Genomic DNA, 16,613 nt, shown 5'->3' on the forward strand with positions numbered 1-16,613 from the left:
CTAATCTTTGTTGTGATGTTCTTAAATATGGAAGTGGTTTTTTAAATTGTATTTTGTAAAGGCAGGCACAGGCCACAATACAAAGGACCTCAACGCGGAGCGGTTTTCAAATTTTCATAACAAGGCTAGATGGGTGTTGATGTTGTGGGTAGATTTTCTCTGATGTTTTTTTATTTCGTGTAAGACGTTTGAAAAGTCCTGAAGTATTTAAAAATATTTTATTGTTATTGCTATTCTGGATTTACTTTGATGACTCTGTGGTCGAGGTAGTGTTATCAGGTTCTGTATTCGTATTTAAAGGTCGAAATTTCCCTCGCCAAAGGCGCGATGGATGGAGAAGAAAAAACCCACAACTTGAATCTTACCAAAATGACAGAGGCACCTGAAGTGCCCAGACCTCCATCGGTTCACGACTTCTTGGTTTTAAAGCCGATCAGCCGCGGTGCCTTTGGAAAAGTGTACCTAGCACGGAAGAAAAGCAACTCTAAACTGTACGCAATCAAGGTATGACCATTGTTTATCATGCCCTGGTTACTTAAAGAAACCCGTAGAACTACAGTGTTAGATTCCATAAAAAAGCATATAACTACAGCAGACGTTTCTCGTAAAAATAATTTGATTTTTAAGTGTATATTGTGAATGTTCGGATTTTAATTCAGCAGAGTACTAAGGGAAAAGTGTTTCCCATTGTGTAAATAGCAATTTTTATATATTTTTTTATTATTTTGCTAAAAATCCACCAAAAATGTACATTCCTGCAGTGGAGTGTAAGCAGAACTGTGGAATATAGTTCTACAAAGAAATTGTGGATAATTTTTGCAGCACCTTTATTTGCAAAGTTGCTGTCGCGAGTCGTTATTGACCTTCATACAGTTTGTGTTCAAAATTGAGCTTTTATTTAATACTTCATTAAAAAGTATATTTTGGTAGGGTGTTGTAAAGTTTTGCAATCAGGTCGCGTATGTTAACTACCCAGCGGTACGGATTTGTACAAATGTAAGTTGGATAAAATTCAGTCAAATAAAAAATAATAACTCAGTTCATTTCAAAATTCTTTATTTATTCCCAGGGGGGCAATTTGCGATACATTTGAGAAAACTAAAAACTCTTCCATATCCTTAGCCATGCAATACAGTAAACATTCAGTTTAATGGACATTTGTGAAGATCTTTATCATTCGTAATTTGTCTGCTTTGTTTTTTCAAGGTGGTGAAGAAAGCTGATATGGTGAATAAGAACATGATAGACCAAGTAAAGGCAGAGAGAGATGCACTGGCTCTGAGCAAAAGCCCCTTCATTGTGCACTTGTACTATTCCCTGCAGACTGCCAGTAATATATATCTGGTAAGCATGCTCACATAGCCTTGCTCCAACGTAGCTGAAAAGGATAGATAGATACTTTATTGATCCCGTGAGGGAAATTGCAGTGCAACAGCAGCTTAACATAGAAAAGCTGCTTTCTAAGCTTGGCTTTAAAAAAAAAAATCAAACTGTTGGTTGTCTTGTTAGATTTCCATTTGGCCATTTCTTTTCAACATTCTTTTCTTTTCAACATTTCTTTTGAAACATTTATCAATCCTTTTTTACGATTTTTTTCAGCGTATCTGGGGCGTTTTTTTTTTTGTAACTGCCCATTTGTGCAATTCATGGATTTTGGCTTTGCCTCTCTTAATTTCTTATTCTGTGCCTGCAGGCATCTGGTCGGATATAAATGCCAAAACCTCGTTTTATCACCCAAATTTCTATTCTGTGACACTCATTGTTGAATCATCCTCTGTTACAGAGAGGTGTATTCTCATAATGTTTGCCAACAAAAGTTGTAACCCACAACTAGTTAAGTGTGTTTGATTGTGAGTTCCATCAGTGCTTTCACAGTGTGTTCGAATTTGTCTCGCCCCAGGTGATGGAGTACCTCATTGGGGGGGATGTCAAGTCCCTTCTTCATGTGTATGGCTACTTTGATGAGGGCATGTCGGTAAAGTACATTTCAGAAGTCGCTCTTGCCTTGGACTATCTTCACAGACATGGGATCATCCACAGGTAGCTCAGTTGATTTCACACCCTCTGCATTATTGGGAGGGACTGGGGAATTATCTCATTTTTTTTTCTTTCTAAACACGCTGTCTGCCTTTTCCAATTTTTTTTTTTTGGAACAGAGACCTGAAGCCAGATAACATGCTTGTGTCCAATGAAGGTCATATCAAGCTGACTGACTTTGGCCTTTCCAAGGTTAACCTCAATCGAGGTGGGTCCACAAACGATGTTGCTGAATAGTTTCAATGTGTTTAAAGAAGGAAGTTCGCTTCATTTCAAAAACGTTTATTGGGGGGGGGGGGTATTTTTGTTTTATTACATCTTATATGTTTGCAGGGCTTTCGTAGTTAAGATATTTTTCTATGTTCTTTTGCCAGTTATATTTGGAATGATGCCATATATTTTTCTTCATAGAATTAAACATGATGGATATCCTGATGACACCTTCCATAGAGAAGCAGAAACAGGATTATTTCCGTACTCCTGGTCAAGTTTTGTCTCTGATAAGCTCCCTTGGTCTTGTAAGTAACACAAAGAAAAAATGTAAATGTTTTGCAAGTCACAGGAATAAATTAATTGTTTACATTATAAATGTAATACATTTCTTGGTTATTTTTTTAAATTTTATAACATCGAGAGCATTGGTGACTGGGAAGATAAACAGTAAATAAGTATGTGTCGCCTGTTTTGTGATCCTGTAATTTTGTAATCTTGACTATTTAGTAAACATAATTGATCTCCTCTTTGATGGCAAAACTAATGCTGTGAAGTCCAGATTTTGGTGGCTGTATGAACATCTTCAGCACCCTTCAAGACATAAGGAACACCTGTACTTTGCACTTAGGTTATAAAAACTTGGACTGGTGCCCTGTAGTTTTTGTTTGCTTGTCAACTATTGATGGTATTTTAAAAGCACAAAAAGCTTGGACCGCTAATTTATTGCATTTAAGACTTGAAAGATTTTAAAATGTCTGTTTACTGGTACTCTTGTATGTTTTGTTTATCTTATCGTAAGAATTGCAGTAATTTGCCAGCCTGGCAATGAGCATACTGTCGTCTGTATTTACACTACACGTAAAAATTAACAATCGCAAATAAAACGACTTTATAATATTACTGAAGCGAAGCTTGTGATAGTTGTTGGTTATAGGCTAATTCACGTGCAGTCCCTTGCATTCATTCGTCACAATATTTTTTTTAACGGACGTTAGAAAGAATAGATTTGAACTAAAATGCTGCCTTGAACCAACACACGATTTTGATTGTAACTGCTAGAGGAATTAATTAAAACCATACACTCTCATCTAACCATGGTTTAATCATGTCTAATGTTTAATTCAAGTGTATTGCAGTGTAAAACCATACGGGAGAAAATGTGTAATATGTAAAAATGTAATGTGTAACACAAGCTTTACTTTTTTTTTATTTCTCATAGAAAACGCCGATGGAAGGCAAACAGCCGAATTCAGCCTCGGCATTTGCCAGCCCCATGTCCTGTGAGAAAGTGCAGCGTTTCCGAGGGACTCTGTACTCGCCTTTGATGACCAGAAGGAGAGAACTGCTGCTTAACTCTCCCGTTTGCAGCAGCAGCGCTACCCGTGCTTCCTGTAAGTGGCGCGGACGGACGTGTTTTCACTCTCATCGTGCTTTTCCAGGTCTCCGGTATGAAATCCGTTTTAAATCCGAAACCATTTGAAAATGGATCCATTGGTGTCTTTCCCACTATGAAGTGCCACATCAGTCTTCACCTCGGCATGAATTTCGCAGTGAACTGGATTGACAGAACGTGCCAGGCAGTTGCTGTTGAAAATAGTGAGGCACGATGTGATGAGAATTACATTGCACAAAAGATAACGTAGCCGCTACCGCATTCTTTTTCCCGGAGGGGATGATAAAAAGTGGTAAAAGGTAAAAAAAGTCAAGGTAATCCATAATAATAACAACACCCTGAAAGGCCATTTTCTGTAGAATACATTGTCTTGGGTAGTGTAGAGAATAAATCCTCTTTCCACTGATGTGAAGACATTAAATTGGACAGCAGTAAAGTGCATATTGTCACAGAAAGATGCTTACCATAATTCAGAAGATGCTTTACTTCTAACTAATGATTTCTGAACTGGCGCAGTGGTTAGCATTGCTGCCTTGTAGAGCTGGGGCCCTGGGTCCAATTGCTGGGGTGCTGTCTGCGTGGAGTTCGTGCCGTATGTTCCCCCTGTGTTCGCCTGGGTTTCTTCTAGGTGTTCCAGTTTCCTCCCACACTCTAAAGACCGACTGGTAGGTTAATTAGGTTCTGGTAAAACTGGCCCTGGTGTTTGTTCGTGTCTGTGTGTGCCCTGCAATGGACTGATCTCCCTCCCAGTGTGTGTCCTAGCCTGCACCTGTAGCATGCTGGAATAGGCATCGGCTCCCTTGCAGCCCTGTACTGGATAAAGTGTTAAAAATTGGATGGGTGGATTTTTTAAATGGTATCGGTGTTATAAAAGGGGGTTGTTCATGTTTCTCCTCTTCTACAACTACAGAAAAAGGGTTCCAGGACTTGCTGTCACATTAACGGATGCGTTTCATAAGCTTTACTCGTTTTCTGCGTTTGGCTGAATATTTGGTAGCAGCTGCTAGTTCTAATTCTTGATGAACTCATGACAGTCGAGATCATACCAAAGCTAAACCGCACAAAGTGCCAAATGTCTCATCCAAACAAGCATTTCTTGGCTTTTGTTTTGTTTCTGTCCTTCTACATCTCAGGCCTTGAGAGTATGGCGGCTAGCCCTGGCGTTCCAGTGAGGTGTCTGACTCCCAGGTTGTTGAAGTCGAGGAACAGGATTGAGACTTCCAGTGCCAGCAACCAGTCTTATATTTTCCCCTCCAGCACAGAGTCTGACAACTGTGTCAGCCCTCAGTGGGAGACTGAACGGCAGGTCAGTGACGCACCTCCGAAAGACAAACGTACACTGGGATGTTGTGGCTCGACAGATGAAATATTGTAGCTCTCCTTTCTATTGTTCTTGTTTTCTTGAATCTCTTTATGATTATTAGTGTTGCTTTTAGTAATCGTTTGTAGGATGAAATAGGATGGATGAAAGTCTCAAATGAAGCATTACATGCTCTAACGTATTGATAAAATATAGAATTAGAATTGAAAGAATCTATAGTCTAATACACTTCACTATTTTACATAATGTAGCTGGTTTAATTTAGAATTAATGAAGTCCAAGAATAACAATATGATTGTGTGGAGAGAATGCGTTTTACATATGAGTTTTGTTTAATTTGAGTAGTAGTAGTGAATGCATATTGAGAATGTCACAATATTTGCTGGACTTCAGATAACGTGTAGCTGAATGTTGCTAGTAGCATTATACTGCCTGAAGCTAAAAACCTGAATAAATTCAAGTCATCCAGCTTCATTTTAACTGTACTTACGATCTGCAAAACATTATTTCCTGATACAAGAATGCTATTAAATTAAAGGGGAACTGCGGTCCCAATTTCTCAGACCAGTTATTAAATCTAGATAACAAAATAAATTCATTGATATTATAGAATGCATTTACACATTTCAAATTAAGCACCAAATTGTGAACTTTGTTTAAGTACCGTAAGTCCCCATGTCCGCATTCGAGTTCCCACGGATTGTGACTTGATGTTGCCCTTCCCGTTCACTAGTCACAGTGATGACTAATGTAATGTGATGTACGAGCGAATCAGTACAGGTTGTGCACAGCAGAAATGTCCTAATGTGATCTGCATGCAGAATTTACAAGTAGTATTGGTAAAACTCGGAGCAATATTTCTAATGGATTAAAAGAGATGTATTCACAAGCCTGCTTCTTTACAATGTAATAAGGCCAATTCACGTCACCAGAAGTTTTGTTGCCTCGTTCTGAATCCCAGAATATGGCTCTGTGCATACCTAGGAATATTTTGTAATGTAAATTTAAGATTTTACATGTTACTGTGTATGTTTTCCTTTTATTGTGGTTTGAAATGTACTCATCAAAGCTGATTCTTTCTAACCCTGAAATATGAAAATAACATTGCAGTTCCCCTTTAAGGAAATTAGTATTAAATTAGTCAAGTAATTAGTCTTGCAAATAGGACACGGCGTCCTTTGTCTTACAAGTACATTTTAGAGATGGGGACTGAGTTATTCTGAACAATGATTTGTTTTCAAAGTATTTGGAAGATGTTACTGTTGATGCAAGATATAGCTTTGTAATATTAGTTAAGTTCCCGGAAAATACTTTTCCAGGAAGGAAAGGTAAAGAAAAGTATGATGAGACCAATAATCCATAGTTGTATTATTATTTTCTAGGAACTGGAAGGAAAAGAGAATTTTCGTTATCCAAAGGAAATCAGTGGGATCAACAAAACAGCACCAGTCAATTCTGCAAAGCTACAGGATGGACTTCCAATGAATAATTTCAGGAAACCAGGGCGGGATTCTGTTCTAGCTCCGATGGACAACTGGGAAAATCAAAGATCTCAAAGAGGAAGCAGAGAAACCGTTCCAAAAGAGTTATCCAGGAAGTATCTTTATGAAAGCGAGTTTACTGAAAGAAAGAAGTTGCAGTTCAATGAAAAGGATTCTTCCGCACCTGGTCCACAGAATCCCGAATCTCATGCCAAAACGCCAACTAAAGATGTTTCAGAAGTTACCGGGCTATTTTGTGTGCCAGCATCGGTGAGCAGCAAGGAAGAAGAAAGCCTTAGAGAGACGACAGCTGTGCCTACTGGAGCTGTAAAAAGATGTTTTGAGCAAGTGGACAGAAGTCCTCCTGATCACGCAGTTCAGGCCAAGAAGACCACTGCTGAATATAAGCGAGGTTTTCCAATATCCAAAAGCGAGACTAAGTTCAGCACAGGCTTAACAACGGCGTTTGCTCTTGTAATGCTTGAAGAGATCCGAAGTGGTCAAGATGCACCTGCAACTTCTAAAGAGGAGCCGTCAGAGAGAACTAGTCCTGTTCCCATCGCTAAAAACCTGCTGTGTGAGCTCGATGAACAGTGCGGCAAGCATAACGTCCTGGATGCTATGAACTCTAGTGTTTCCTCTGTGGAGGAGGATGACCGAGAGCTAAGGAGAAGTCTAAGCCTGGGTTCAGATTGCTCAGTTCCTGATACGTCTGTCACTGACAAAGAGAATGCCAAACTAGACAGCAGCACGAAAGATCTGCCATTTGGCAATGATCACAGGAAAGAGGACCCCCTATTAAACCAGCAGGAGCATTTATCAGGCACCAACAGACTGAAGCCTCTTAGTTCAACAGACCAGTCGATCCAGGGCAAAGAAACGGAGCTCTTTATTGATTCCTATCCTTTGCAATCGTGCGGGACAAAACCAGCTCCTCTCCTTAAGCCTAAGAATATCGTGGCTTTCAGAAGTTACTGCAGCTCGATCAACAGGTCAAATGTGACGGAGAGCTCGCGAATGAGCCTGGGTTCCATGGACGCGATGGAGACCTCGTCGGCCTCCCTCCGAAATTATTCCCCAGCTGTAACGCCTGTGCAGAAGAGCAGAAGATCCAGCACTTTCAGTGCATATCAGGTAGAGTGTCAGGTAGAGAGTTCAGGCTTCCTGATTTGCATTGGCTAAGAATAAATGTGCAGCCTTAGGAGTTCGAAAGCAATTGGTTCAGTTAAAGCAAACGTTTCATATGTATCACAATTGCAAGCAACCTTACAGCAGTGTTTGAACAAGATCACTATGGCTGGTATTGTTTTCCAGTCTGAAATCAACATATGACCTTAAGAAGCCACTTTGTCTTCTGATTATTTAAGATGATGTTTCAGCAGGTTCAATTTAAATGTCCCTACAAAAAATTAAAAACTGATTGCTCTCAGCCCTTCATGAACAATCTTTAATTACTTTGTAGTTTTATTTTTTAATGAGTTTTATTTCTGTGAAATTATTTCAAAGATAATGTATTGCATATAACAAGTGACCAAGGACAGTTCATTTTTTTTTAATCGAGAGGATTATAAAAATGTAGAGATTCTGTTAGTGGCATTTGAGTCATTTTTATTCTTAGGCTATACCTAAATGAAACTTTGTATATTTGCTTGTTTCTTTGTTAAAGCAGAAAAAGTCTGTTTCGTTAAAAAAAGTCTGTAGTCATTATAAAAAAGGAGGGGAAAGATTAGTTGCTACCCTGATCCAATTCTTCCCAATGCCTCAAGATTTCAAATTGAGAGGACCTCCGTAGATTCAACATAATGGAACTATTTATAATTTTATACATCTTTTTAATCGATTGAAATATGCGTTCATATAAAGATTTTTAACTTCGTATCGCTTTCTTGTAGATGCTTTTAAATATTTTTAATGCTTTCAAATATTTACGTTGTATCACTTATCACAATACAATCACGCGATTGTGTGCCCCTGGTGTTGCAGACTCCCCAGCAGACCCCCCCTCAGACGCCATTCAGGACCCCCAAGAGTGTGCGCAGGGGGCCTGCTCCCGCGGCCGGGGAGCCCCTGCTCGGGACTCCAGACTATCTGGCTCCAGAATTGCTCTTAGGAAAGCTTCATGGTAAGAAACCCCTGACCTGCTTTTCCGAGTCTTCATAGCCTGGTCTCCCTGGCATCTGAACCAGAGGAATGCAGACCTGGTGACTGACAGTCTAGGCCAGGAAGACTCAACAGAAGAACGTCATCTTTGTCCACCAGGGTTTTGCAAAATACATTGGCCCTTTCTTATTGACAATACTCCGTCCAGATCTACAAGAAAGATTACAATTTGCCGAAGTTGCTCGTAAGATTTATTTTGACTTTTTATAATGGTTCTTACATTGATTTCCCATTCTTAATGATCGGTGTTTGATCAGATTTGTAAATGTCTTAATACCCAGTAAAGGCTTTAGCTTTAAGCTTTCCAGCACTATTACAGTGAACTACAGTGAGCTCCAGGTCTGACCTGGACAAGCGCCTGGCTGCTAGTGTGACAACCCCTCCTCCTTGAATAATGGGGTGAGGTTTTCTTTGACCAGTTGTGCAGTTACAGTGAAGTGGCATGATTCCGTTCATCTGTGTTTTCGCAGTTCTATCAGGTCAGAGACGCTAAGATAAAATGAATAGTGCATTTCTAAAGTGTTATACTTATACCTCTTCCCAGAACTTGTGATGGTGAAAACATGTGCTAGAACATGGAATCTGAAGTCCAATGAGATTTCTGTAATGTAAGGTTTCTGTTTGTACCTTGCAAAAGGTGAATATCAGGTCCTAAATTCTCCTTTGTGGTTTCGGAATCCATTACTCCCTGTAAAAACTCAAGCAGCAGTTCTGATCGGTTTGGAGGGAGGACAGGTGACAGCTGTCATGACTATTAATGCAGGAGCGTGGGCACCTGGCAGAGAACAGCCCTCGCTGTGGGACAGCCTGAGGAGTCCCTCGCCCGCTCAAAGCCGCTCAGGCCTCGTGCAACTCTGCGCTCTCGGTTAGGGAATTTTTGTCACAGTCAGTTTATAACATAGTCTTGTGTATGAACCGACAGTAGTAAAGGTAGCCCCTCTTCAGGAGACTGGGGAAAGAATCAGAGTCCAGGCTACTGAGGTGAAAGGATCATCAGGCCTTTGTTTCAGCTGGAGTTAAGGCACCCTACAGCCACATGAGAGGGAGAAAACGTTTTTCTTTCCTTTTTCTTCCTCTGCCCATTTCCCCTGGCAGAGCTGTCTTTACAGCCAGATATCAGAAGCTACAATTCTCATTCCCACTCTTCCGCCTCTCCCAGCAGCTGGATGACATTCCTTTCTCGCCTTCCTGTTATCAAAAACGTAATTTGTAGCTGCTTGCAGTCTCTGCATTACATCAGAGTCACAAGGACATATTGAGAACAGAAGAAGCATTTTAAGTATAACTTTTTCTGAATGTGAGGTCATCAGTGCTTCAAGTAACCACTGGGTTACACAGAACGTACAGGCATAAGGTTGCAAGTGTTATAATAACAATAATTTTGGGATTATCTTGTGTTACATATGGGGAAAAAATCTTCAATAGTAATGCTGTACACAAACTGTGCTCAATACCATCATTTTGACTATTTTCCCCACTCAGTTGTTATTCATATGTACTGTAAACGGACATCAGAATATCCTTTTGAATGATTCATTTTACCAAGCATTTTGTTTCTAAAATAACTTCATACCATTCTGCAAACTCCTAGATAAATCAAACGGATATAAGATTTTTATTAAGATATTGAACAAATTCTATTCTTATGGCCTGTATAACATTTATTTAATCCAGTCAGAGTTATCTTTATATTTTAACAAGGGCATGCTTGCACTGTCATTTAAACCATGCTTTTCTTTAGGTTTCAGAATTTCACCACTGTGGTAAGTGAGAGAGAATCCTGCTGATTTTTAAACCTTGATATTTCTGAGTTGCCAGTGTGTCAGGGAAGTGGTGTTGGTTTTCTAGGCTTTTCAGTTTTGGTCAGCAGATGAAACGTGGTACTATCAACATTTTTTAAAGGGATGAAGTGTCTATGCTGTCCTTGTAATTACTTTAACTGCTTGAAGTGCTGGACCTTTTATACTCAAGAGTGCATTTTTTTTTGGGATTAGGAAAAGATGCATTTTTTACGTTTGTTGTTCGTGCATAATTATTTTCCTAAATCTCTGTACTCTTTAATGGATCCTGTATTCAAAACCCTTCTGTGCTGAAATTCTTATTTCTTCCTAGGTAATTTAAGCATCTAAGCATTTTTAAATATGAAGCCCAATGCCTTCATTGTTTTCAATGTCTTGTTTTCTAAAACTCTGTGGCGTATGTGCAAATATTTCATTTTTATTTTTATTTTCTCATGGATCATGACGCAAGTCAGTTTTGTATTTCACAGGATATCAAGCCCGACCTTTCCCAATTCTTTATTCTTAACTGAACAGTATTTACTTTCGTAGATTACATGGTAGACTGGTGGGCTCTGGGCGTGTGTCTTTTTGAGTTCCTGACCGGTGTGCCTCCATTTAATGACGAAACGCCACAGCAAGTGTTTCAGAACATACTTAATAGAGGTGAGTTTGCAGATGCCACTCTGCATTATTTAATGTACTTGTGCTGCTTGAGTTGCCTCTGTGAGAGGGATTACCTATAACCAGCCTGACATTTGCCAAGCATTTGCTGCCACGTATTTCATTGCTGTCTCACTTGCAGCAGTCCAGACACTCACTCTCATTAATGTACTTTGCAGACTTTTATTTGCTCTTCCGTTCAGATTGCAGCACAAGTCATTGCAGGCCATTTCAGGTTGTGCAAGTGTAAGTCTGCCTTCAGTCGTGACTGAGTGGGACCTCTGCTGTTAGGGTTAGGGTTAGGGTTAGGATAGTCGCATAGTTTCAGTTTAAAGGGGAACTGCGGTCCCAGTTTCTCAGACTGTTTATTAAATCTCGGTAACAAAATAAATTAATTGATGGCATCGCAAAACTCTAGAAATTCGACACTACTTCGTGAAAGTACTGTGAGTCGCCATGTTGTCGCAAAACCCTGGTCTTGCCATGGTTGACCACGAGAGTTCACGTGAATTGCGACATGAAACGGCCCTTCCCGCTCACTAGTCACTGTAATGACTAATGCAGTGCGATGTAAGAGTGAATAAGTACAGGCTGTGCAGGAGAGGACTTCACTGCAGATATGTTCCAATGTGATCTGCATGCAGAGTTAACAAGCAAGTTGTATCTGTTGGCAAAACTGTCTTGAAGTCGAGACCAATATTTCTATTGGATTAAAAGAGAAATATTCACAGGCCTGCTTGTTTACAATGTAATGGCCACTTCACCATAGCAGAAGTTGTGCTGCCTCATTCTGAATCGCAGAACATGGCTCTGCGCATACCTGGAAATTGAGTCTATTGTGTGATTATAAATTGGAGGTTTTACACCTAGCAGTATGTGCATTTTACTTTCATGTGGTTTGAAAGGCACTCAACAATTCAGATTCTTTCTAACCCTGAAATATAAAAATAGCGTTGCAGTTCCCCTTTAATTATGAGTCGTGTAGGTAAGTCTTTCTGTGTGAGGATGATGTAGCCCTCAACAGGGCGCTCGCTGACTGTGCGCCAGGGCTAATTAAAACATTCGCCCATAGGGCAAAGGAAGTAGAAAGTATATAGTGTTACACTCATAAAATAAATACAAAAGATTGTCGGTTTTCTGTAGAAATGCAACAGATAAAGTGTATGACATGTTTTTTTGTTGCACACTGTCAGATATTCCTTGGCCAGAAGATGAGGAAGAACTGTCACCGAATTCAAGAAATGCCATTGAGATCCTTCTGACCATGGATATGACCAAAAGAGCAGGGCTGAAAGGTCAGAAGGGACAGCCTTTTCACCTCCATTACCTCCATTTAACAAACACTCATCTGAAACATGTTCAGTAGCCTCCAAATATTTGCTGCATTTGAACAACAGTGAAAGCAAAGTAGTTGCATAGACGACTGACTTGTCAACCTTTATACAGTAATGTGTATTTTAGAGGACAGAAAGACAAGGAATGAACAGTGTCACGCTTGGCTCATTAGTCAGGTAATTGTGGTAGAGACACCGAAATGTGAGTTGATAAACAGTTGGGGGAGAGTTGGCCTTTATTTAAGGAACAGCATATGAGCCTTACTCTAGTGATCAAGAAAAGTTGAGGCTTCCCAGTTTCCACCAGTGTCAGTCCAAGACTACAGCCCGGAATGGACACTCTGAAAGTGTTATCAGAGATTTTGAAAAATTGACTTATAAAAGCAGTGCAGTATGGAGTCCACCAGGGACAAGACCAAAAACGTATGAAAGAGTGAAGTAGATTCATTCCCATCACAGATGTAGTCCACTGTGGACAGATTATTTTTTCTGTGTGAGCAAAAGACTTTTGACCTGAATGAGCCTACGTCCAGCACAGACTGAGGAGTATTGCATACGATCTAAATTGTCTTCCAAACTGTTAGGGGGAAGACTACTACCTTAAAACAGCGTTTCTGTTTTTCATGATTAAGAATTGTTACCTTATTATTTTTAATGTCTTTCAGAATTGAAACAACATCCACTTTTTGAGGGTTTGGTCTGGGACAATCTACAGAATCAACCCATGCCTTTCATTCCGCAGCCAGAAGATGAAACAGACACTGCCTACTTTGAAGCTCGAAATACTGCCCAGCATATTACGGTTTCTGGCTTTGGATTTTAGAATTATTAAAAAGACGTTTTTATTGCAGCCTCTTTCAAGGTCAGAAACATTAAAGTGCTTAGAAGCTGCTTTTTAAAATTATGTATTCAAAATGGGAAAGTGCAATTATTTACAATATTAGAATTGTTGGTGTCTAACCTACTAATCACTGCAGTATTCATTAGAATATCATGATAATCTTTGGGGAGTCACATCAGGATTTACTTATTAAACTTAACCTTAAATGACACTAAACAAAACTATTTTAATCTGTGTGATAGTGCGCAGAGCAAGAGTCTTAAAATCATTTAATATATTTTTTTAACATTTCCCCCCTTAGACTTTTGTAGTTTCTTTATAAACAGACTGAAGCTGTTGTAGCTTCATTGTTATGTAATGAAGACAAAAACTGTCACATATCCCAATAATATTGTTAATCGGGTGGCAGAATGAGCACTACTGATTTCTAACCTGATCACTCTAAAGTACTCAGGGTGACTTAAAACTGCAATCTGTGATTCAAAACTGCAAAAAGTAGGTACCCGTGCACCACAAGAGGTCAGAAACAAACATTTTTTGTAAGTATTTAAGGTAAACATAGGACACACGGCAGGAAAACAATTCGCAACTTCTGCTGGGCCTTAAAAACTTTAGAAATGGCTTTGTGAGAGCCACTGAAAAGTTATAGGAGATCTTGGCAAAAAACACACTACTCTGTTATCCCTTCCTATCAGTTTCACAGCCGGGAGACTGTCCTCACTGCCCAAAGGGGAGACTTCCTTAAGGTCAGTGCTGAGAAAGGAGCAGTGCTATCTAGCTGTCACATCCTCTGAAGACTGAACAGAACTCGCTTTAGGAACACTCCCATTCAGAAGTGTTTTTATTTAAGATTTCTTTACCTGTGTTCTTAGATGTACTTTTACATAACTTTGTTTTCAGCAATTTGGGTATAAATGTTGTCAGACTATGTATTTGTTTGTGTTTGCTGTAATATTGAAAGTTGTAAAATTTCCACATTACTCGGGTTTGTTTTACTTCGTCTTGTTTGCACTGTTATGCATGTATGGAATTAATGTAATTTGTGTGGTAATGGTGGAAGAGACTGTTATAGTAATGATGGAAGATACTATTTTATGAAGATTGACATTAATCTGAGTGGGATCTGTAAGAGTGATTGAATTATGGCTTTGGGATTGTAAGTAACCTTTCATGAAAGTCTATGAAAAGTGCAGAGTCAAAATGTTTAATATATTAAAGCCTGCTTTCTTTTTGTAGTCCGTATCAATACAATTTTTCTTTTAGAGTGTTTAGTTGTTTTTTGTGTTTAGTCTGTAAAACCCAGTCTTGGATTTTGAGTATAGTTATGACCAACAGTAAACTGTTTTCTTAATAAATGTGTTCAAGGAAATCAAAAGAGAAAAGTGTTGAACAAAGAAATGTATAGATTGGTTACTCTTTGGCATTTTTTTTTACTTTGTTCATTTTCAAACTGAGTGTGGTGTTGGAAGATTGTCGGCCTCCACCTACCTCTCTGAAGTCCCAGAGAGCTCACAGGTGCCCAGGATGTTTCAGGCACTGCTGTGGGAGCCCCGTTCAACTCATTGCAACTCCCTGACATCGTGAACCAATTGTGTGCCATCACACGCTGAACACCAGTTCAACAGCTAGTGAAATGGATGAGGCTTGAACCCCTTCATTTCTGGATCATAGAGCTCACCCTGACCTTGGAGTGAGTGTCATTACTGAATGGATTGTAAATCTAGAGGTAATGCAACTGATTAAAATGTCCCAGACTGCGGATCGCATCTCCAAAATGTCACACTGCCAAAGTGGGGAAAAAATAAATAATCTCAGTGCAAACTGCTAAGAGGAAGGACATCTTCCGTATGTTCTGCAAGGAGAGGCTTTTGTATTGATCACCTCATCCCTTGAGCATACAACATTGTCTGTGTGGAAATGATCAAATCTGACTGGAAACAACCGAGGTCTCGGGAAGTCGAGAGGGTGGCAGCTCCGTTGCGGACTGCTTTGTCCATTCTGGTCGGCTTAGCTGGAGCAGATCCCTCTGTGAGCCTGGGAGATTTTTAGAGGATGACTGAATGGCAGGTGCCTGCTGTATTGGGTAACAAGGGAAACAATGGATTGACTACATTCTGCGACGACTGAAATGAAACAAAATGTTTGGTTTTTCATATCAAATGAAAGATTGTGAAGAAGTAGGGTAAAGTAGTGGGTTCAGCAGTGCTTTACTATTGGTGACAGTTACAGGTAGGTTATGGAGATGGACTGTTTTTTTTTAAATCCTGCAATGCACCAAACGACTCTATACTGTACACTGAGAATCAGAAGAAACACTAATCAGAAGTAAACAGAGTGTGAGACAATAGCCCCAGTGTGATTGGAAGCGTTCCAGCAGGTCAGCATGTCAAGATGAGAATTTGACTGCTAGCAAACGAATGTCCAACTTGCTAGGCTCGAGCCCCAACAAACATATGTATAGATACAACATTAGGGGCTCCATGGGAAGAATTGAACAGAACCTTGCAAGACAGTTGTTCAAACAGGTGCACAGCTTGTATTCCTTCTAATGGTGCAGCCTGAATCGGTGTGACGGCCAGAAATGTACATCCCGTCACAGGCTTATGTACGTGACAGTGGAGGGGTCTCTAAGAATGTAGACACAATGGGTTAATACCTAACTAGTACCAATATTTCTACTTCCTAGAGCTTCAGACCAAGGGATGTTTACTTTGTCATGCTGGATATGATAAACACTGATCAAAAGAATCTCCTCGTTTACCTTCATTAAGTGCTGGGTAAATGATTAATTGTCCATCAAGAGTCCAGAAAGACACCATATAAGCTCAGATTTAGACAGAGAAAAGATGAAGAAGAGGAGAAAGAAAAGGGGCAGACCACAAGAGAGAACTTGGACAGGAGCAGACAGTACTTGAATCTTGTGCTAGGCAAGAGTCCCTACTTCCTGATCATCCAAAAAAAACGAAATCCTACTTGAACATTGCTACAGAGAGCTTGCAATTCTGCTTTTAGGGAACGTGGAATTTGTGGGTAAGAGATATCTCTTACAAATGGTTAAAAATCTCCTGTCTTCATGTTGTACAGTATATTGGCCCAATTCAGTCCTTCACGTATTCTTTAGTGTTTGTCTCTGAACGCAAAGAATGTTTTCACAGAAGTGCAGGGCTTCTATTGGCTGTTTGACCCATTTCATGTAAATCTGGTCTGTAACTTGACTGCCTGTCTCACTGGCTTCCAGGACACTGGGTTAGATCACACTTTCACCTATTCCAAGCCAGAGGTTTGTGGGGGGGATTCATAGTGTAGAACCTTCTTCCGATGGCACAGAAAGCCCTGGGCGCCTTTTCCCTCAGTGTCCTCTCCGAGGCCACACCTCGCCTCTGAGGAGCTGA

The 16,613-nt window shown here is 39.9% G+C and overlaps 1 protein-coding gene across 1 annotated transcript; it reads left to right on the forward strand.

Annotated features, from left to right (window-relative positions):
• The first annotated feature begins 58 nt into the window (after positions 1–58).
• On the forward strand, positions 59–14,456 carry mastl (microtubule associated serine/threonine kinase-like). The gene is made up of 13 exons (XM_015353936.2): positions 59–144; positions 301–504; positions 1,207–1,344; positions 1,901–2,040; positions 2,157–2,245; positions 2,449–2,555; positions 3,470–3,641; positions 4,777–4,949; positions 6,347–7,579; positions 8,429–8,567; positions 10,936–11,049; positions 12,240–12,341; positions 13,046–14,456. The coding sequence occupies exons 1-13, from the start codon at positions 130–132 to the stop codon at positions 13,201–13,203; spliced, it is 2,784 nt and encodes a 927-aa protein (XP_015209422.2). The 5' UTR covers positions 59–129; the 3' UTR covers positions 13,204–14,456.
• Positions 14,457–16,613: the final 2,157 nt, after the last annotated feature.

This window comes from Lepisosteus oculatus, chromosome 6 (genome assembly GCF_040954835.1).
Source record: "Lepisosteus oculatus isolate fLepOcu1 chromosome 6, fLepOcu1.hap2, whole genome shotgun sequence".
Lineage (NCBI taxonomy): Eukaryota > Metazoa > Chordata > Actinopteri > Semionotiformes > Lepisosteidae > Lepisosteus > Lepisosteus oculatus.

Excerpts from the sequence above, each read along its gene's own strand:
- mastl (XM_015353936.2), top strand. Across the intron at positions 8,568-10,935 it reads GCTCTTAGGAAAGCTTCATG|ATTACATGGTAGACTGGTGG; the intron begins GTAAGAAACCCC and ends TTACTTTCGTAG. Across the intron at positions 11,050-12,239 it reads TCAGAACATACTTAATAGAG|ATATTCCTTGGCCAGAAGAT; the intron begins GTGAGTTTGCAG and ends GCACACTGTCAG.